The sequence below is a fragment of the Polyodon spathula genome, chromosome 13 (genome assembly GCF_017654505.1).
Source record: "Polyodon spathula isolate WHYD16114869_AA chromosome 13, ASM1765450v1, whole genome shotgun sequence".
NCBI classification, from domain to species: domain Eukaryota; kingdom Metazoa; phylum Chordata; class Actinopteri; order Acipenseriformes; family Polyodontidae; genus Polyodon; species Polyodon spathula.
This window is the reverse complement of record NC_054546.1, coordinates 29,103,811-29,126,545: the sequence shown is the minus strand read 5'-3', so window position 1 is coordinate 29,126,545 and position 22,735 is coordinate 29,103,811. Positions and strand designations below refer to the sequence as shown.

The window sequence follows — 22,735 nt, the reverse complement described above, 5'->3', positions numbered from 1 at the left end:
TTAATCTACACTGATTGAAGTGGATTTACAGGTTACATCAATAAGGGATCATAGCTTTCAGCTGATTCACCTTGTCAGTCTATTTCATGGAAAGAGCAGGTTTTCCTAATGTTTTGTACACTCGGTATATATATATATATATATATATATATATATATATATATATATATATATATATATATATATATATATATAGAGATAGAGAGAGAGAGAGAGAGAGAGAGAGAGAGAGAGAAAGAGAGATAGATAGATGTGTGTATCACAAAACAAATTGCCTTTTTACAGTTAACTCCCCATTTATCTTGTGAAATGTTTGTCATTTATGATGTTGCTCAGTGAACCAACGCATTTAATACTGTGTTCCTGCATGGGTGCATTTACCATTAAGTACAGGACGGGACAAAGTTCTTGTTGGTACCCGTACTCGCTAGTTGAGTCCAAATGTCCCCCTCCCCTTAGAGAGGCTACACCTGATCATGGGGGAGCCGGCAAAGTCAACCTTGACAGTATCGGCCTCTAAGTCCACACCCTACCCTCCCCACAATAGCCTGCTGTTGCTGCGATAGCGCATTCCACTATCAACAATTACCATCGTCATTGGGTAGTCATTATCATTATCTCAGGCAAACATCGCTTCACCTGTAGATTTTTTTGGGATAAACTTCACGGTTTCGACTGTTTTCGCTTCAGTCAGCGCTTTTGACCGCCCCTCACAATAGGAACAGCGTAACACTATTGTAGCACGCATCAAACTTTATAAGAACATCGATTTCCAGCATCTACTAATAGACCTATCGCATATGCATGAACAATATAAACATTTGGCAATATTTCCTGAGGAGTGCAGAGTTAAGAGACGAGAGAATCTTTTTGTCCCCCTCCATGTGTGACTCACTGTCTAGTGTTTTGTTTCTGCAGGGTTCTGACCTGCATGTTTAAAGCTAGACGCTACCTCAGTAACTGGTATGGTAAGTTTAATGTATTTACTAATTATTTATTTTATTTTATTTAAAAAAAACAAAACAAACAAAAAAAAAAAAACATTTATTTGAAATTTGTACCGTGGGATATATACTGCTAAATTGGCTACAATGAATCTGCGTGTTGATAAATGTCTTGATGTTTGCGTTTAATTGGCGTGTGTTTATTGGCTTGCAGATTTGCGTTGTTTTAAATCTAATTTCGTTTGTTTCATTTTACCCGACATTCTTAAACTTATTATTACTAGCCTAAATACTATTTAGTCAGAAAAATGTACGTGACAGATCCCTTACTGACGCGTTCCTGTTTTAAAACAAGAAACGCAGCCTTAAACAAAAACAAGTAAAGGTGTTTCTCTTTTTAACAATACTTCTAGGGTATTCTAGGATGTCTGTCCCTAATAAATGTTGCGTGGTTTCTGTCAAATCAATCAGAAAAGAGGGACAGCCATAGGCTACATTAAATTACAAACTGTGTTTCCCTCGAAATTGGAAACTGGAAAGTTTTCATGCATGTTGCTACAACAGTAATGTATGTCAGTGAGGCCAGTTTAAACCCCAATTAAACCCAAACGTGGTGTTGTCATTCCTCTAGTATATCATATGTATAATACAATGTAAACGTAAAATGTACTTATAAAAGTGTGATATGTAGTGTGTGTGTAAGTGCAGGTTTTAATGTAACCTTATTAAATATACAAACGGTAAAACAGTAAAGAATTAAACCAAGTGTTAATGCTTACAAACATGCACAAAATCAGGTGTGTTGCTCGGGAACAAATGTTTATATAAACAAACCCCCATCCAGCCAATTGTTGTTTTAAATGAAGTGTCAATAACAATTTGATGTTGGTCAGTAGCTTAGTTCTGCATAGTTGCGCTTCAAGCTGGGTTATAGGATTTGAAGATGCCCTATATGATGTAGTTTATGGTATTTTGACAACTTCACAATACTGATTCTGTGCTTCCAGCTGTGATGGGGAGATGTAGAGTACTGCCATATAGTTCCCAAATATAGACTATGGAATCAATATGAAAAATGCATTTACAACATTACAGCTCAATTTGTTATTAGAATGAAGTGTGTACAGTAAAGATCATTTTTATATATTCTGCAGTATCAAAAATTATTCAAATGATTTCCCGCAGTATTGATCTCCATAGCGCTATATGATTTCCTATACTGTGGCACCAAAAGATATCTCCATGTGTTTCAATCTCCATAGATTGATGACATTGCTGATGTTCTTCCATCCTGTGGCTACCTTTGAAAACAGTAATTGCATCAAACTAATACTGCAGGTACGTGACTTTATGGTAAATAAAATACATCACAGGGTTTGAAATAAGGCTTCTATTGTGTAGCAGTTTCACCCATTCCATGTTTTACCACAAGTTTGATAAGCCACAGAGTATAGAGAACAAGCTCAGGTATGTCCCAGTAAAACAGGAATGGATCTAACTTTCACTATAGGCTTATAGGATAGCAAACATCTGGTACGTGGGTAATATTGGCATAAATAGATGTGAATGGATCGAGGTTTAAAGGTACCGATATAACATGTATACAGGTACTCTCTGTCCTACAACTCTATTATATACTGTGTTTTTTTGTTTTGTTTGTTTTTTAATTAATATACAGGTTAAATTCTTGCACGCAAACTGACCAATAGGAGCTGTGTTGGAAGCATGCCTCCTCCCATAGGTGTCATTAGTAACTGGTGGAATGAACTGGTGTATCGATTCCGGCACAAGAAAGACTGGAGACAGGTGGTGGACGAGATTCATCTGCTGCAGACCAAGAGGTGCACTAACAATCTGGAATCGGAAGATTAAACAGTTTAACACAATGTGCTCTTCTTAGTAAAGCAATAATGTGATGCTTGTCTATAGCTATTTTCTGGCTTTAACATTGGGGTCTATGGGGATGGGGGCAGCCTGGCTGGGGTCAAAAGGACAAACCAACAATTTAAAAAATCACTTGTGTTTACCCCAGAGCATGTCTTCAGCTCTCAGTTCAAAGTTGTTTTTCTGTTGTTTTTTAATTTCAAGTAGAATGATAAAAAAAAACAAGCTGTAGATAAGCTCATATTGTGAAGAGTGAGGGCATATTGTCTACTATCAGTAACAGCAGTTTGTTTATTGCATATGTCGAGGGGGATATTGCAGAGCACAGTAGTGTTACACTGTACCTGGAGAACCACATGTCCAATTGTGATGAAACCTGTGATTTTCTTTAGCACAGATTATTGAAAGAATGTGAAAGTGTGTGGAGGCTGTCTGTCTGTCTGTCAAGCATTTGTACATGTCGATGGGTGTCGGTCACAGTGACTACTTAAAGTTCTAATGTTGTATTTAAAGCCAGGAATGAATATCACAAACAGACTTGTTTTACACATGTTGCTATTTGAAGTAAGAAACTATTTATACTGCATTGTAATATCAACCGAGCAAACCGGAGAAGAAAGAGATTCTTACTGTTAGACTCAAGATGCTGTCTGAAGAAAGACATTAGCCCAAATGCTTATGTGCTTCATGTAATGATCTGCTGTGTCTGTTTCTTCAACACCAGGTTTCGTTTTTTTACTTAATGGTGATTTGTTAAATTTTAAAAGAAGGAGAATTCTTTGTTTACATGCCCGTGGCAACCTAGTAATATATGAAATTACGTTTTTGGCCTTGGATGAAAATAGGATAAATTCCAAGCATCTACACTGTCTGATGGTTTTTAATTACTACTTAGGGGTGTCCAACTTTTATGTGGCAACTGTAAGTTAGTAAATTGAGAACATGTCTGTATTAAAGAAGTTAGTAAACGGGGAACATTTTTATGGCCACTAGAAAACCTTTGTGCCCATGGGACTACACATAGTGGTCATTTTTCAAACCACCGCTGCCCCATGTTTATCAGAAATTAAGATTTTGGGAGTCTTTTCAGAAGCTGTCCCATGTGCTTGAAAAGCAACATTAGTTGGCAAGCCTGGTAAATAATGATATGAGCAGAAGCCACATTAAAGAATTACACATGAAATAAGATATTTAAAAGGCAAGACATTAAATATTGAGAAAACGTAGATAGTCCTTTTAAGAATTTCAAGAAAGTTTCCAAGCCGTTGCGTGAGATAGATAATGTCGAGTTCAGCTTCATTGACATTCCCAGTTTAAGCCTATAATAACATCTTGTTATGCAAGAAGAGAATGTGCTGTCACTTGCAAAAAAACCAAATTGCTTTAAATAGAGGTTTGCAAGGGTGAAATCATCAGCAGTCATCTTTTTCTAAATAGTTTTATTACTGCTCTGAATAGAGCTGCATTCAATATGGTGCTGCTTTAAATAGAAAATCAGCATATCCAAAGTAAGTGCATGGTAGAACAAGGGCATGACCTTTAGAAAGACAAACAAACAGATGGAGATGGTGTTTTGAGACCAGTTAAATCCAGACTGACCCTCCTGACTATTTTTTTTTTTTTCTTTCTAATTGGCGTGAATGCAGTCAAACCTGTACAATAACAATGCCTAAGCGTAAAGACAAGTGTAGTAAGAAATTCTTTGAATGAGATCTAGGGGGTGGTATTATCTGTATCTACTGTAAATGATACTGCCTAAATATCGGGAGAAAGAATTATACATATCTTACCTGACGTGACTCTCTTAAATGCATTATTTAAAGATACGTGGTGTAGTCATGCAGTAACACTTAAACTATTCAAACAGTTCCGGTCAGTTTCAATATCCATAGTTTGATATATTATACAGCAACATTGACAAAGATTGACGGTTCCTCAATTTTTGATTGCCATGGTTTTAATACTTACCTTCTTTCTTCACCCACTTTCCTTGCTTGTACCATTTTTGTTATACATTTGTAAAGTGCCTTGGCTAAAGGCGCCATAAAAATGTAAATAAATAAATTATATCATGGCACCAATGTGTTTTCTTTTTGCAGAGCAATGTTTTAAGGTCACATGCTTGGAGAATGCTGTAGATTTTTTTTTTCCTTTTGGCAGGATTAATGAGAATCCACTGTTTTATGCTGCCAAGGATAATGATGTGTGCTCCATTAACAAGCTACTCAAGTGTCCCTCGACAGACATCTTTGAGAGAGGTAACATGTCTGTCTGTCTCGTTTTACATCTACATTGCAGTAATATTAGATCCCTTGCCTGTTTCATATCCTATTCTTTTATGTGCTGTATATTTATCCATTGCTGTTTCATCTTGGATTATTATTTACCTGGTTTTCTAACTACAGTTAATTCTCATTAAGACAATCTTGGATTAGACACATTTCCTGATGCTACCATTTTTCTACATGGTCCCTGCCAAATTTAGCAGTTGCATATTGTAAATTACTTAACATTTCTTGTCTGTGGTCAGAATGGAACATTCAGATTTTAAGTGCATTTACAATGTTTACTTTTTAAAAGTCACTTACAATCGTATTTTTTATTAAATGCACACAACTTTTAAATGTATAATACTTTTCATTGCACTGTAAATGAAATTTTTGTTACTATAACTTCAATAAATACTGAAGGGATGCATTTGGCTTAAACTCCTGATAAGAATCACTGAGAAGATGATTTATTTTGCTGGTCCCTTGAAATTCTTATTAAGAGAATTGATCTCGTGCACTTACTAGTATTGGCTATACAGGTCTCCCATGTGCATTTTTGAAAGAAGCACAGCAGACATGCATTTTCTTTTGAAATACTGAATATGGTAAAGCAGAGATGTCCAATAAATGACCAAATGTTCAGCCTGCACCTAAATTAAAATCCTGTTGCGGTGCTCTATGATCCGTATCTGTGAGGTACCTGTCCTCTCTGTCCAGGTGCTCTTGGAGAGACAGCTCTGCATGTCGCTGCTCTCTTTGATAACTTTGAAGCCGCCGTCGCTTTGATGGAGGCATCGCCTGACCTGATCAATGAGCCCATGACCTCCGATCTCTACCAAGGTGAGTGCTTCAGTGTCGGGTTGTGCCGCTTGCATATCAAACATAACCAAAGCAAGCGAGGGAATCCAGACTGATATGTACCTTTTAAGGTTTGAGCTTTTTGGAGACTTGTCCCACCTGAGGAGATGGTGGCTTGTGGAACCGATTTGTGAGGATGAGGTATAGAAATTTGTGATGAAAAATAAACTAAGGCTTCTTTGAATGACATGTCTGAACTCCTTATTCTGTGAAGTACTGTTCCCCATGATGTTAATCCAGCAGAAACCTTATACCCTTTTATACCTTTACCAGTTTAGTTTCATAGCATCTTGGCTGCAGTTAAACTTATTAGCCTCAGTGCTTCCCTTTGCGGACATGCTCATAGACTGATTTTTTTTTTTTCTTTTTTTACATTGTACAGTATTTTTTACTTTTTACACTGTAGAATGTCACAGAAAATTCTTGTCCTTATCATAAAGTAATGCAACCTTATGTTCAAACAAAGTTCCTAGACATTATGCTAGCACAGCAACACAGGAAATGCTTTTGGTAACTAGTTAATAAAACAGTTAATTCAGCAACAATTCACACACTTGTTCCATAAAATCAATTAATTTGCGGTTTAGAAGTCAGTTAAAAAACCTGGCCTGTCTTTGTGTCCCGAGATGCCAGATGACAGCCCTGTTTTTGGTCTGTAACTGTGATTGGTGCATTAATCTGAATATTCTAATATCGATCAATGAAGACAATACACCACTCACTACAGCACTAGTTTAGATCCAGCAGACAGTCAGCGAGTTGTGCTGATTTTTTTTTTGTTTGTTTTTTTTTCTTCTCTCATCAGGGGAGACAGCTCTGCACATCGCTGTGGTCAATCAGAATGTCAATCTGGTCCGTGAGCTGATTCGCCGAGGGGCTTGTGTGAGCACGCCCAGAGTAACTGGGTCGTACTTCCACAAGAAGAGAGAGAACATGGTGTACTTCGGTAAATATTAGCTTGTGCAGTTCGGGGGGCATTTAGCTGGGGGCCTCTAATTTCCTGTCAGTTAGTACCTGTTTTCTATTTAAGCCCTGATCACTTGCACCTTCACTGTCTAGTGTTTTATTTTTCTCCTCCTCCCCTCCTCCACCTTCCTACATGCCTTCACATCGGTCATCTCTGGGGGTAAATGAGCCTCACTTCCCCAACCTCATGACTAGGCATCCGCCTCCCTTACCTTCAAGGGGGTTCTCTCCATGTGAGTCAGAGTGGACCCCTGGCCACACTCTGTCCTTTCGCAGCTCCTGCGCTTATCTTACCTCACCTTGAAGCTCTGTTCTGTATTCTATTTTTCTTTCAGGATGTGGCCGCTCCCAGTGCTAGAGTCCCATACTAACCTCCATGCTTTGTCCTTATTTTAGGTCCCAGGCAACGTGAAGCCTCCGCCTGTCAGGGGTTAACGAGCACCCCACTCAGATGTTGAGTTCGCGGAGTTCGCGCTCTCTCTCTCTCTCTCTCTCTCCTTTCATGTCCTGGTCTGCCGGGACTGACTTCCTCCCGAGGGGCGGCTCACCGAGTCGTAACCCTTGTATGTATTTTTTGGTTGCTGGGTCCTTTGCCCCTGGGATGTGTCGGCGTCGTCGCCCTAATTTCCAAGTCCGGGCCTGCCGGTCTGCAACTAGTCAGGGCTTCAGCCCACTCCTCTATCCTAAGTCCGGTCCTTTTCAATACTTCTCCTTTCTGCTGCTTCTGCCCTATTCTTACACCCCAGCTCATGCCCGTGAAATATTCTACCGTATGTTCTATAGTAGGGATGGAAATAAGACCCCTATTGCATAGCCATTTCACCCAATCCAGGTTGTACTGTTTTATTAGCCACCATGTAGAAGTAACAACTGCTATGCGATGGGAGTCTTATTTCCTTCCCCATGTAGCCCAAGGAACCGGGGACATTGAGGCAATGAGTACAAAAATGTTGGAACTCTTCAATTAGATTTTGCTCTTTCCTAAACAATTTGCTTCAAATACTTTCACCTTATGTGGCATCATGTGAGTTGTGGTTAGGAACCCCAAGTTATTTTGTAATGAGAGTCAGTACCAGTCAGAGACTTATTCCTCTCTCTTGCTTTCTCTTTTTCTTGTTTACACTTTTATTCTCAGGTGAGCACATTCTGTCATTCGCTGCCTGCGTTGGGAATGAAGAGATCGTGCACCTGCTGATTGAAGAAGGAGCCAACATCCGAGCGCAAGACTACCTGGGTCAGTGCCTGGGCCTCTCCCCTCTCTCTCTCTCTCTCTCTCTCTCTCTCTCTCTCTCTCTGCCTCTCTGATATAGCTACTCTTACAGATTCATTCAAACAACTTCTTATGAACATTTTTAAACATATTACACACCATCTCTCTTGAAATTGACCGTGTTTACAGTAAAAAAAAAAAAAAAAAAAAAAAAAATCCTCTACTTCACGGACTTGGCTGTCACCGACAGTAGCTTAATGTGTTTCATTTTAGCAATGAGCAGCTCTGATTTAAAAAAAAAAAAAAAAAAAAAAAAAAAAAAAAAAAAAAAAAAAACAAACATATTCATTTCCATCTTCTATTTTGATAACCTATTTTATGGCTGCATTGAATGTAATCCATGTCAATAAATCCCCTATCTGCCTCCCTGTTGCTCTCCCTCTTTCAGGTAACACTGTTCTGCACGTGCTGGTCCTTCAGCCCAACAAGACCATTGCCTGTCAGGTCTACAACCTGATCCTGCAGGCGGACCGGCAGATCGAAGGAGGCATTCCTCTGGAGATGATCCAGAACCAGCAAGGACTCACTCCCTTCAAACTGGCAGCCAAAGAGGGCAACCTGGTGGTAAGTCTGTCTGATCCTCAGCAGCAGGATGAAGTAGTCAGCTAAAGGATTTCATGGGTGTGGATGTGAGTTTTCACTGTGTGTAATAGATCGTACCCTCCTCCCCCCTTTCCCTCTACCTGTATCAATGATGATTCGTTGAAGTCGATGATAGTTTACTGTGTAAAACAGATTTGCTGCAAGGATGGAAATACCACTCCCATTTCATAGCAGTTTGATCCATTCCTGGTTTTATTATGAGTAGGGCCATTTTTCAGTCTAAAAATAGGTATTTCAAGATATTTTTCATGATTTTTAAAAATAATATTTATTAAAGCAGTAAAATTGCATTGTCGCATTCTAAATTGATTTTCTCTAGTTATCATACAACAAATGTTCCTAAATGTTGAAATGCAACCAGTAAATTTGAAATTGTAGAATATTTAGTTATGTATGTCTGCCTTTTAAACACATTCTATTTTCACTATCAAACAAAATAAAAACATAAATAAATGAAAAAGTAACAGACATGTGAAATGCCCCCTTCTTGTACTGGACACGGCGATATTTAGCAAAAATATTTCCAAACTTTGATGCAGCTGGTGTCTTTTTTGTTAATGACATTTTAAATAAATCATGCAGCTGTAATGTGTTCAATCATTTACAGAGTGCCAGGTTCCTAATGCAGTGTAACATGTAGTGTGTCAATCGGGCAAATGTTTGCTGTTTTTACTTAAGTGACAAAAAATGTTTATTTACACTTCTATCAGAAATGAGTGTTTTCACAGGGAACTACATTTTACATGGCAATGGATAAACATGTGGTTTTCGGAATAACTGTGAAACAAATACAGCCTTGACTGAGTTTAATAAGACACACCTGAACTTGTTACCTATACACTGAGGCTAAACAAGCTTGACGTAAACCCAGAATAGGTAAAACTGCTGTGCAATAGGAGTCTTATGTCCATCCCTGCCCAGCATCTCACTCGTGTTGTAAAAGATATATCCCTTTCTCTCCCTCTCTCCTTTTCAGTCAGTAATAAGTAAATTAAAATAGTCAGCTCATAGCTTTCATTGAAGTCCTTGGACACTCACTGTGTACTGCTTGCTCTCTTTCTCTCTTTCTCTCTCCCAGCTGTGTATGCCTAGGCCTGATCTTAGCGTGGTGTAGTCGGCTAATAGTTTTCATTGAAGTGAATGGGTACCATGTGCTTGTATTTAATGTAGAAACACAAGTATTTTTAAAAGGAGGATTGTCATTGCATTCCCATATACCACTGTCTAATTAGAGCAGATTCTACTCTTGCTAACCAAGACTTTGATTTATGTGCGTAAACTTTTTCAGTGGAACAAAACTTTATATTTTCAGTTCTAAAATGTGTTCCAACAACTTGGAAACAGTTGCATAATGGGAAAAACAGCAACATATGTCCTTGGAGGGCTTTTGTAAACCCCTCTCATTGCTGAGGTGATTAGCTGACGCTGTTGTATGTTTTGCAGATGTTTCAGCACATGATTAACAAGCGGCGCACAATGCAGTGGCACTTCGGTCCTCTGTCATCCTGTCTCTATGACCTTTCAGAGATTGATTCGTGGGCAGACGACCTGTCCATACTGGAACTGATTGTCTGCAGTAAAAAAAGAGAGGTAAGAATTCCAAACTCTTTCAAAGTGAACGTTGGACCTTGAAAATCCAGCTTTCTTGTGTGTGTTTTTAAAGGCAGGTTTGCCAAATGCCACCACTTCCTAGCAGTTACACCATGTTAGTTTTAACAATTGAATTTCCTTTCAGGAAGGAAAATGAGCGATTTTGAATCTCTCTCTTTCTCTCACTCTCTGGCTCTCCTGTTCTAGGCGCGCAGGATTTTAGAATTGACTCCTGTGAAGCAACTGGTCAGTTTGAAGTGGAATAAGTACGGGAAGCACTACTTTCGTTTCCTCACATTCCTCTACCTCCTCTACATCATCACCTTCACTCTCTGCTGCCTCCACAGACCACTCAAACCCAGGACTGACAACGCCACAGATGAGAGGGACGTCACCATCTATGTGCACAAAACACTGCAGGCATGTGGTATTGCAGGGGGCTAGGAATATCAATATATGTGACAGTTAATTCTACTCAAGTATTGAAGCACTTCAGCTGCCCAATTATGAGAGGTTCTGTTGAGACTTTGGTTCAGTCTGCTGTGTAATTCAGGGTTTTTAAATGTGCTTCTGGTAGCCTATAGCTCAATTAAAGTTATGAACTAATGTGTTCATTCCCTTCTCAGGAAAGCTATGTGACTTATGAAGACCATGTTCGATTGATTGGAGAGATTATAAGTGTCTTCGGAGCACTGGTTATACTTTTTTTAGAGGTAAGGTCTATATCATGTACCAGAGAGCGGTTTCAAAGTTACTGGGTTGGAGACTAATTGCAGACAGGTATTACATTGAATGTGATTATATCTTGAGGGAAAGATGCAGACAACTCATAAGAAACTGCAACTATTTAATTAGTCATCCACTCCTGGTCCTGTTAGTCTTTTGCAGTGTTTTGGAAGAGCTAATCTGTAATCTTTCTTCCAACAGATTCCTGATATAGTCCGTGTCGGGGCCACGCGGTATTTTGGGCAGACAGTACTGGGAGGCCCCTTTCACGTCATTGTGTGAGTAACTCTATCCTTCTCTTCCACTCTCTTGGTGTCCATTCAGCTGGCTCCAATCTATTCCATACAATCCCCCGGGTGGTAGCTTTGCACCACTGGCTCCGCAGCCGAGCACAAGCAACAAATGTTCAACCTGTGATCCCAGTCTGACAATGTCCATTTATCAAGCGTTAAGCACACACATGGCTAAATTTAAATAGCATGGCTTGCAAGGCCTTGTACTGTAGTGAGTCTGGTGGGCTTATGCGGAGATGCATTCAGAATTGTTGTGCTCTTTTTTGGATGTGGATGAGCAGTGGGTAACTACCTAATTCAGCCCTGTATGCATGATTAGGTGTTTTCCTCTGTACTTGTAATATGTTTTTGCAGAATTCTGCATGCAGGGTTTCTGCAGGATGCTTGTCCCATTTTGTGTAGTTCTTGTGTAGTTTCTCCATACCTCACTTCCATAGAGCGCAGTAGGCTGGATGACGCTGTCAAAAATTCTGAACCAGATTCTGAACTTTTTTTGGAAGATCATGATTTTGTTTTTTCAAATTCACTGCCAGTGCCCAGGTCTGACAGAACTGCTCCAGCAGAGTCAAGTTCCGCTGCAGCCCCTGTTCAGTGGGGGGCAGCAGGACCAGGTCATCTGCATAGAGCAGGAATTTGTTTCCATGGCATATATAGTGCTGCAGATTGTTCCAACATCACTGCTAACTCATTGATGTAAATATTGAACAGTCCTGTCTCACTCCACGCCCCTGTGAGAAGAACTCTGTTCTTTTATTGTCAGTTTTTGTTCCGCACTTGCCTCTATGATCTTTTTCTCTCCAGGATCAGCTATGCCTGTCTGGTTCTCACCATACTGATCCTGAGACTCACCAGTACGGATGGAGAGATGATGATCATGGCTGTATCTCTGGTGCTGGGGTGGTGTAACGTCATGTACTTTGCTCGTGGCTTCTCAATGCTTGGACCGTACATGATCATGATACAGAAGGTAACAACAACTAGCGCTCCATATTTTAGGATTCTGTTGATCAAGTTTCATAATTGGAATGTATTGTTTTGTAACATCTGATTGCAATTCTTTTCTTAGACTTGAAGAATCAAGTTCTTGAGTGATGTCTAACAAAGTAGGTCTCCCTCCCCTCTCTGCAGATTTTTTTTGAGGATGTGTTGAAATTCATTTGGTTGTTGATCCTCGTGCTGGTTGGTTTCAGTACAGGTGAGTCTTTGATGCAATGTTCTGCAAAGACATTCTCATAAAGCTCATTAGTGAGCATTATTAGGGGTCATTAACCTTTTAATGAAGTCAACCTTCATACCTTGTACCATTTTGTTCAGAAATTGGTTTACTTGCTCATGGCTGGACTCTTCAATGTCTTTTTTTGTAATGCCGGGACCAGTATTGAACACAATATTCAGTCTCGGCACTGCATTATATTATTTATATACTGCTTTATTTTCTGATCTATTCAGTGAATTCTTGTGAAGGAGGTTTCTAATTTCAATCCACTTTTCTTGGCTAAAACTTAAATATGTAAGTCACGTATCCATTCCAGCCTATTTGCAGGAAATAACTTCTCCTTTCTATGGGAATGTAAATCTTGCACTCAGAATGTCAATGACAAAGCATTCTAAACTTTTAAACCACAACAGGTTCTTTAAAAAAAGATTAAACCTGTTCATATCAGGGTTTTAACTGTTTTTTTTTTTTTTTTTTTTTTTTTAGGTTTAATAACTTAAAATATGTTTCTTGGTGTTTGGTGGCTACCTCTAATCAAGTTGAGTGTACTTTCTCATGCACCCTTGGTATGACACAGCAAAGAGTGTGTGAGAAATACACTCAACTTGATTAGAGGTTGCCACAAGGACTTTTAAATAAGGCTGTACGGATTTTACAATTTCTGTTAAATTTACCAACTGCCATGTAATATGTCAATCCCTGTGAAAATGTACTCCCATTTCTGAAAGGATAGTGTAAATGCACACATTTTTATATCTCTTCAAAATAATTATAGCAAACGTTTACCTTCTTGATGCACTACAAGTGACACTGCATTTAGGAACCTGGCAGCCGGTTTAGTTTGCTTCTGGTAAATGACTGAACACACACTGCATAGAGCTGCATGATTTCTTTAAAACGTCTTCAACAAAAAAGACACCCGCTACATCAAAGATCAGAAAGATATCTGTTAAAGATTGCTGTGTCCATTACAAGATGGGGAAGTTTCACTTGTCTTATTTTTGTTTTTATTTAGCTTGATAATTCATTGAAAGTGAACAAAGAGTATCTTTAAAAGGTGGACATAAAAAATTAGATACTCTACAATTCAGCATTTACTGTTTTTCAGTTAAGCATTTCAATATTTAGGACCATTTATTGTATAATAAATAACCCTAGATAATCATCAGTTTTGAATGTGACAATGCTATTTATTTCTGTTTTAGTAATTGGTTTGATCATGAAATATCTTGAAATACCTATTTTTAGACCTGTGAAACAAGCTGTTTTTTACAGTGAAAAAAAATACAGCCCTACTTCTAAACATACTTTAAAATAAGTGTCTGCCCAACCCCCCCCCCCCCAGCTATCTGGATGGCGTACATGACTCAGGACCCCACAGCTGTATCCGCCTACAAGGAGTTCTCCAGCAGCTTCTTTGCAATGTCCGAGCTGTCTTTGGGTCTCATAGATGTGCCTGTGAACTATGACATTTGGACCCCGGATATTGTGAAGGTCCTGCACATAGCCTTTAGTGTGTTCGCCTATCTGCTTATGATGAACCTCCTGATCGCGATGATGGGAGACACACACTGGAGAGTGGCGCAAGAGAGGGATGAGCTGTGGATGGCCCAGGTAATACCCTGATTAGAGGTCTTCACAGACCCAGGAAGGGTTTCGGGTAGAAAATCATCCTGCAACACTCTAGACGAGTTTAAGTAGGGTCTATTCAATTAATGTTAACATCTTGCAGTGTATCCCAACTCAATAATGCAAAAAAGCTATGACTATTAAAGAAAGGTGATTTTCTCTGCTAATGTTATTTTTATTCTCCCAGTATTGTTGTCATGGTAACTTTTGCACCTTCCTGAATTTTGCATTATTTTGAAATATGCACACGTGTGTTCCAGCATCGTGTTGCTAGCGAGGCTGTTTAGCATTGCCGCTCGTACACTGGAGTCATACAAGCAGTCTTATTTTTAAACTACAATACTGAATGAAGTGCAAGTATATGTTTTGTTTGGGGGTGTCTCTGTCTACGTCGTGTTTCTACAGCCATCTATAATTTTACATTTTTGGGACTGCACTCATTATGGGGAAAGCCAGAAAAGCACATGAACCATTATTCTTCGGGTTTAGGTCGGATCCAGCTCTCTTACAAGTTTTGCTTCGGGTCAGGTCGACTAAAAAACGGTCCAGGTCTAATCAGGTTTGTTTTGGACCCGTGAAGACCTTTACCCTGTTACCAAAATGGATGACTCTTAACCCTTAACTCTTAAAATGGATGACTCTTAAGTATGAAATACGTTTTCCTTTGGAAAAAATCAGAACACAAGCTATATTTATGTAACTTGACACATTACATTTAGACTTTTATGGTTAACAAAATTGGAATAAGTTATAACAATATAGTTAAAAAGCAAATTAAAACAGATCCAGTTAAAAATGCTCCAAAAACATTACAAAGCAGGCTGTCCTCAATGTGTGATGTTGTGCTCCCAGGTTGTAGCCACGACGATCATGCTGGAGAGGAGACTTCCTCGTTGCATGTGGCCAAGGCTGGGGAGCTGTGGACAGGACTATGGGCTGGGAGACCACTGGTACCTCAGGTAAAAAGAAAAATAAATAGTCCTGTACATCCCTTACCATGAGGGGAAATCCTGCTTTCTGATTGACTATTACCTTGTTTCCATGCACCACTTATCCTGGGTTGAAAACCCTGCTACCCCAGATACTGCGTTTCCATGTTCATTTAGCCAATCTGAGCTGCCCCTGATTTTTTTGGGCCCTTTTCCCAAAGCTTGCAAAGTAAGATGGGTGGAAGTACGTCACAACAACCAAGTGACAAGTGTGTGTAGATATTGAATGCACATCTCCGGTGGCCTTTGATGCACGGCAACAATTTCCAAGGTTGGTCTGGTTTGGATACAAAGACTGAAACACTCTTGATTTCGGCGGCTAGCCGTGAGCAGCCGAAGCCTTTAGCGCCAGACAGTGGAAATGCAACATTATTAAACCAAGAACAGATCAAACAGCTTTGCAATGAGAGTCTTATTTCCAAGTCTGAATTGGCATTAGTTAAGGATCTGCTCAGCTCAATAGGGTCATCGGTTAATAACAGTCAACAGCTCTTTTTTGCTATGTTCATGTTGTAGAAATTCAAATGATACTGTAGAAATATTGAACACTCATACAGTGCCTTAGATTTGAGGATAGCGAAAGCTATTGGGACTTAACTCAACTCCCTCTTGTTATCCTGAAAACTGTGATAACACACTCCCCATAGTGCTTTAGTGCTTAAAGGGTACATAAGGTTCCTATCTGTTTATGTACGGTGTGTATTGTTTTCATATTTACATTTTGACCACTTTTAAATGCCTCAAGATAGCTTCCCATGTACTTACATGGAACTACAGAAATACATTTGCCATCATAGGAGGCTGTGTGATCCAGTGGTTAAAGAAACAAGCTTATCACCAGGAGGTCCCCGGTTCAAATCCCAGCTCAGCCTAACTCTCTCTGTGACCTTGAGCAAGTCTCTTAACCTCCTTGTGCTCCGTCTTTCGGGTGAGACACAAGCGACTCTGTAGCTGATACATAGTTCACACACCCTAGTCTCCTATCTTGTAAACCGCTTTGTGATGGTGGTCAACTATGAAAGGCGCTATATAAAAATAAAAATCCTCCTGCCAACTGAGATGGATAGATTTACCAGTGAGCAGGAAGATGATGGGAAATGTAGTTCTGAGATCCATGCTGGTACATGGGAATCCATCTTGAGGCAAGGAATGCAATTTAAAAGTTTAAGTGGTCCAAAAAAACCCATAAAAATAAACAATACACACACCTTACGTAAACAGTTGTAGCAACACATGGGATCATGTAACTCAGTAAAATAAAAAGGTCCTTATGTACCCTTTAATTTTTACAAGTTGGGAAATCAAAAATAATTTAAGATTACTAATAACAAAGTTGCTAAGGTGACTATGTGTTGCTGTCCTCTGTTTGACAGGGTGGAAGATCGGCACGACAACTCTGTGCAAAAGATCCGGCGCTATGCCAAAGCATTCCAGGGAAAAGGTAACAAAGCAAAGTCGAAGAAAAAAGAACCCATCCCCGATATTCCGGTTATCAACCCGCTTATCCGAAATCACCTGGACCCGCACAGGAGGTCACTCCGAGGCTGGCAGATCATTCGGAGGAGCACAATGGGATCCGAATACGGGGAATTATGTGACGAAAAATCTGAGGAAATATACCATGTCTAAAGAAACCAAGTCAACTACAGCTAGGAACAGAAGGTTTGCATCACCTAGAACATTAGCATTAAGACATAATAGTAAAAATAAAAACTATATGAACATAGTTTAGATTTTTTATGCAACATCATGTAATCCAAAAAGAAAACATACACACAATTATATTGCCGGAAGCAGAATAGTAGTACAGTATTTCATGTTAGATTTTGAACCATCACATTTTTCAATTTGTCAGTTTTTCGGTAAGTATAGAAAAAACTACAAAGCAGTATGTAAATCGATATCTTAACGTAACATTCAGCAGGTTTCATTTGACTTTATGAAACAAAATTAGTTCAAGCTATAGGGTGATGCAAAACTTTTGGTGCCGCCTTCAATACACTGATTAGATCACACACAGCTTCCACAAGGAGCATTTTGAAGTTAGTGATGATATACCAGTATTTAACATGTTCAACAGTGTGTGTCAGAGTGTGAGCCAGGGGTTGGTTCATTTGAAAGCATCCAGCTAGTTAGCACAAACCAGTCACTTCTAGGTAGCGTGCATATAATCATATTACTAATTATTAATAAGAACCTTTAAAAGGGATTCATAATTGAAGCTTTACAATCCCATTTCTTACCTCTTAGTACATGGATTAAAACTTGCACTAGCTCTGCATCTAGTCCTGTATTTCAGAACTACCTTCAATTAAGTATAGTAATGAAAAAAAGCCTGATTTTTAAAAAAAAAAAAAAAAAAAAAAAAAGTGAAAAATACCTAGTAATGTTTTAATACTACTTAAAAGGAAATTTAAGTGTTGTTTTAAAGTAATATGACAAATGAAATGACTGATGAAATATTGTAATTTTTACTAACATTTGCAGGTATGTCTTGTTTTGAAATGCTTACCAATGCTTTGAAATCAATTTTAGTCTGCCCTTTTTGTTGTGTGTGTTGGTTTTAGTTAATTCAGGAAACCTTTTTAGATGGACACATAGTCTGATTGTTGACCTTGACCACTGCAGTGAGTTTGAATAAAGATAATCTATAAACCAAGATACTCAACTCCACCTTTACTTCTGTCACACGGCACGCAAGGGCTCATGGGATATAAAGACAGTTCCAGAGCTATTTTTCTGTTGATTATATATGGAGAGAGGTTTGATTGGCTGGATTTTCTCAGCATTTAGAAAGTCTGTTTCACTGTTGCCTAGGGTTCATGGTAGAAATATGTGAACTTGGTAAATGATGACATAATGTAATTGAAATTACATTTTTATGAGCACAGTCCTTCATATGCACAGTTAAGGTCACAGCAGGTTTGCTAGTGCTGTGTAAAATCATTTTGGCATTGCAGTATCATACATACATACATACATACATACATACATACATGTAGCAATTTTTTATTTTTTTTTTTACTGCAGTAGTGTGGTAATAACCATTCTGTTTTGCTCTATTAATGAACGCAAGCTACGGCAGTCGCTGTTTTTAATATTACCGTAAATAGCTTAATTGATTCAATAATACACAATTCTCCAATACAGTTGTTTTTCTTAATGTAGTGGGTTTTTTTATATTTATTTACAGAGAAGTTCCAGTAGTAAACGGTAAAAGTAAAATTTGAATAAATAGTGAATAAAACTTAATTTTCAAAAATATATATATATATATATATATATATATATATATATATATATATATATATATATATATATATATATATATATATATATATATATATATATATATAATAAAAAATTTATTAATGGCAATGATTCCGTTATGTTGGTATAACGTGCATCACACTGTTAGTGAATCTCTAATCATCTTTTTCTGCGTGTGTGTAATCGTGTCAATTACAGTGTGTCATCATTAGCACGGGTTATGTTAAGAACCCTAGGCAAATTTTTATATATTATATATATAGATATATATTTTTAAACATCGATTTTAAAATGAGCTCAAACAGCTCAATCAAACACCGCTCCTTTGACAGTGAATTGAAAAATCTCTCCATATCCCACAATCCTTTGCGTACAGTTTAACAGAAGTCCCCACAGAGAATCGGTGGAGTTGAGGATCATTTTGTAATAGAATATGAACTACAGCACAGGTAGTGATCACGTAGCAGGAAGCAACCACAACTTTTTATCTGTAACATTGTCTTAAATTATCTGCACGTTTTGAATTGAAGTGGAAAATACAAGCTAATATTGCTAGTGCTAATAAGGTTTAGAAAATTAATTTTAAAACCTTGTTTAGCACTCATTTTAATATGTGCATAACTATTGAAAAATAAACTACTGTACTTGTGTAATAATAATGAAGATTTTTTAAGAGTAAAGTTATCTGAATAAAATGAATTTTTCAACACCAGAGAACCGCTTATCCAACTGTAATGAAATTTGGTTAGACCGTTCTTTAGTAAATGATGGAGAGTAACTGGGAGAAACAGCCTGTCAACCTATGGGGTTATCATATTTATTCATATTTTCATGATACTGACAGCTCTCTTGTATTTACAGAATGTATTTTCATGTTAATGGTTTTTAAGGAGAATCGCAGAGACCAAATGCTATATAAAACTGTAAAACCACATTGATTGGTGCTTTGGATTAATTCTATTAAGAACGTGACCAGAGGGTTGTACATTTTTTTTAATCAGGGCATGCTGCTTTAATCCTTTGCGATATGCAGGGATGGCTTTGGGTATATCAACGCATGCTGTGGCTTATTTTGACTTTGCAGAGCGCTAAATTATGCAACTGACCCACAAGTCAATAATGCAATAATGTAATTGGCCCTAGGAGGTGCTGTTGAAGCCCATATGTGCATATCACATGGTTCAGAAACTGTGAACTGTTATAACTGTGTGCGTGTACAGGCAAATTAAGAATCCTATCACTATGTGGTGTCAAAACTCAAATCTAATTAACAATGTGAAATGGACTTCAACACCCTCCTATGGGATTTTTTTTTTTTTTTTTTTGGCCCAAGGCTTATTTTGTGCCTGTGTAAATATAATATTGGTTCACCGAAATATTTGTTCCCCCATGGGAACAGATATTTGTACCCACCAGTGAACATTTGTTCCCCCAACCTACATGTCTGTCATTTATCTTATTTTGTTTGTAAATTTTGCATATATAGTGCTAGTAAATGTGAGCAGTGTTCTTATGTTATTGTAGGTGAGATTGGACCTGTCGGAAGGGACTGGGTGGTAGAAGTTTAGGGTTCGGGAAAGTGGTCTTAAATGAAGGTTTTAGTTAAAAGTGCATGGATATACTGTAGACTTATCCGCAAAGAAAGATTACTTTGTTACAAAAAAATAAGGGTGTACAAATATTGCCAAATATTGGTTCCTAGGGGGAACAAATAGTCCGAGGGAACATATATTCTCTGACACTGGTACCACAGTTCAGCACTCTACATCCTATAGATAAAGCTACAATAAGTGTCGATATACCCCTAGCGACTGTCAGACTTGTGGTGTGTATAATATGTATAATATATGTTATATATAATATGTGTATATTTTAAAGATAGACACTCGCAAAACTATCGGTAATCTGTCTACATTCAATTCCCAACTGATTTGCAAAAGAGAAATTTTGTCATTTACATGTTTTTAAAAATGTGTTTTATTATACATTTTTATATGTGGCCTGAAATCAACAAGGAGTGAAGCAACCTTCTCCAGTGTAAAGCCAGACTATTTTCCCCCATAGACCCCAATGTTAAAGCCAGGCTGTTTTCCCTCCATAGACCCCAATGTTAAAGCCAGGCTGTTTCCCTCCATAGACCCCAGTGCTGCCTTGCAGCTATGTTTCATCTGTAATGCTACAGAACAGAGAATGGACAGGTATACAAGAATGATTTTCTAAGTGCATTTTATCAACAATCAAAGAATAGTTTTAAGAATTAAGTATTTATAAAAATAAACTGTTGCTAAGGAAACTAACTTGCTTACAGATTTTAGCGTATAATTTTCTGAAGTTGACAATGCTTTATAACCAAATGAAGGATACTACTGAAATTTATACTTAATGAAGATTTGTAACATGTATTTTGAACTGTATTTAATTAAAAATGACATGTTATCACATCTACAATGGAAATTTTTTAAGAATAAAAAAATCTCTTAAATTCGAATACAACTGCAGGTTATGTTATTAATTATTTTAATTCCCTCTCATATGGTTTAATCACTACTAGTCTGCTCTCTAAACTAATAGAAGTGAATCTGTCCAGTCGACCTGTAGGAGGGAAATCGTAGGAGAGAAATATATTGGTTAAAATGATTAACGAGATAAAGCATGTGTTAAATTTATGGAATGAAATACAGTAAACTAACCACGGTGACCTTGTAAAAGAGATTGGTTAATGGTTGGTTGCACTTGAATGGAGTAACAGCTAAAGGGCTAGATTCTATTAATAATTAGTAAGATAACAAAAACACACTGTAGTCATGTATGTCCTGAGCCCATATGGTATAAAAACCTGGCATGTCGGTGATATAGATAGAGAAGTCTCTAATACATCCAGGATCATTGTGGACCATCTGTGAATCTGATGGCTCTCAGGGATTGAGATAATCTGATCATTGCCCATCTCTGTTTAATACTAGTGACCCATATTGTATCTAAACAGTAACGTTCAGTGTAGAATATAATGTGGGTATTTTGGAACTAACTCTTAAAACTACTTCCTAAAAATTTGAAACGCTGTCTGGTCTCATCCTTTATAGTGCAACAAAGTAGTGAATTCCATGTTTCCCTTAATTCATAAACTTTACAAATTGCCGATTTTAGTGGGACCCTCCTAAAACTGGATTAAACCCAGTGGTTCCGAACTCAACTTTTTAATTTGTTCCAATACCAACATTTCATTATACAGAGTGGAGTATGGGACTAGGCTTGCCCTGCTACTACCAGTGCTAAAGGAGCAATACCATAACCTGAGCTATGGTGGTTAGGTCTTTATAGAAAATATTTCTCCAAGGTTTCAAATGTGAAACCCACTAGTAATCCGATGCTATGGAGGATATTGTGCAAACAGAAGTCCTGAGACATGTTTTAGAAGCCGTTCATAAAATGGTCCCATCGGGATATTGGGAGGCATTATGGGTTACAAGCAGGCTATGGACAAGCAAGTGCAGGGATTGAAAAGAAGGGTAAAGCACATATGAAAGAATGATTGAATGTCTTTACAGTTTGAACAGACATAAAAGATTGTTGAAAGAAAATTGGGAGAGGCTTTAACTCTAGGTTTTAGAGTTAAACATACAAGAGATATTGACTGTAGGAATATGCATGCTATTGCAGATCATTTTAAGAAGCTAAACTAGGAGCAAAGAATAAAAAAAAGAAACAAAAAAAAGTTGACTGACTGTATTGTTAATTTTTTTTAAACTGTGGAAAAGCAATTTAAGCAAACCCATGAAGCGCCTACACATCCCTTTCCTGCTGAATGTGAAAGCCTGCAAAGGAATCTCAAACTGCAGTATTACATGACTTTCTGCAGCCTCACTAAGAGACTGGTCTTTTCAGACAACCTATGTAAGAGCAGAAATAAGGGTTTGTAGATTTTATAGCAGATATTGATTAATAATGTGTATATGTAGTAAACTGGGTATTTCAGATATGGGATTTGTAATCAAATAGCGCATGACAAAATTATTACTTTTTTAAAATACATATTTTAAGCAAAGTAAGGAAAACAAATGGTACTGTGGTAATAACCAATCTAAACTTGTCGTCAATCCGATGTCTTTCATTCCTTTGACATTCTGTCATGTATGAACCCTAGCAATAGTGGGTGGGTCGGGTTCGGAAAGAATGCTTAACCCCTCCCTTGCATCTGGGAAGACAAAATTATAACTCCACATGGCG

The 22,735-nt window shown here is 37.9% G+C and overlaps 1 protein-coding gene across 1 annotated transcript; it reads left to right on the top strand.

The window, feature by feature from the left end:
• The first annotated feature begins 786 nt into the window (after positions 1–786).
• On the top strand, positions 787–17,099 carry trpv6 (transient receptor potential cation channel, subfamily V, member 6). The gene is made up of 17 exons (XM_041267799.1): positions 787–968; positions 2,207–2,282; positions 2,623–2,785; positions 4,989–5,086; positions 5,816–5,938; positions 6,762–6,902; positions 8,058–8,156; positions 8,581–8,756; positions 10,239–10,385; positions 10,593–10,805; positions 11,012–11,098; positions 11,313–11,389; positions 12,206–12,371; positions 12,533–12,599; positions 13,966–14,234; positions 15,102–15,208; positions 16,612–17,099. The coding sequence occupies exons 3-17, from the start codon at positions 2,670–2,672 to the stop codon at positions 16,865–16,867; spliced, it is 2,142 nt and encodes a 713-aa protein (XP_041123733.1). The 5' UTR covers positions 787–968; positions 2,207–2,282; positions 2,623–2,669; the 3' UTR covers positions 16,868–17,099.
• Positions 17,100–22,735: the final 5,636 nt, after the last annotated feature.

What these genes read in the sequence shown, in the direction of transcription:
- trpv6 (XM_041267799.1), top strand. Translation starts at nt 2,670, where the DNA reads ATGCCTCCTCCCATAGGTGTCATTAGTAACTGGTGGAATGAACTGGTG. An exon ending in CATCTGCTGCAGACCAAGAG is followed by an intron (nt 2,786 to 4,988) that starts GTGCACTAACAA and finishes TCCTTTTGGCAG; the next exon opens with GATTAATGAGAATCCACTGT. An exon ending in GACAGACATCTTTGAGAGAG is followed by an intron (nt 5,087 to 5,815) that starts GTAACATGTCTG and finishes CTCTCTGTCCAG; the next exon opens with GTGCTCTTGGAGAGACAGCT.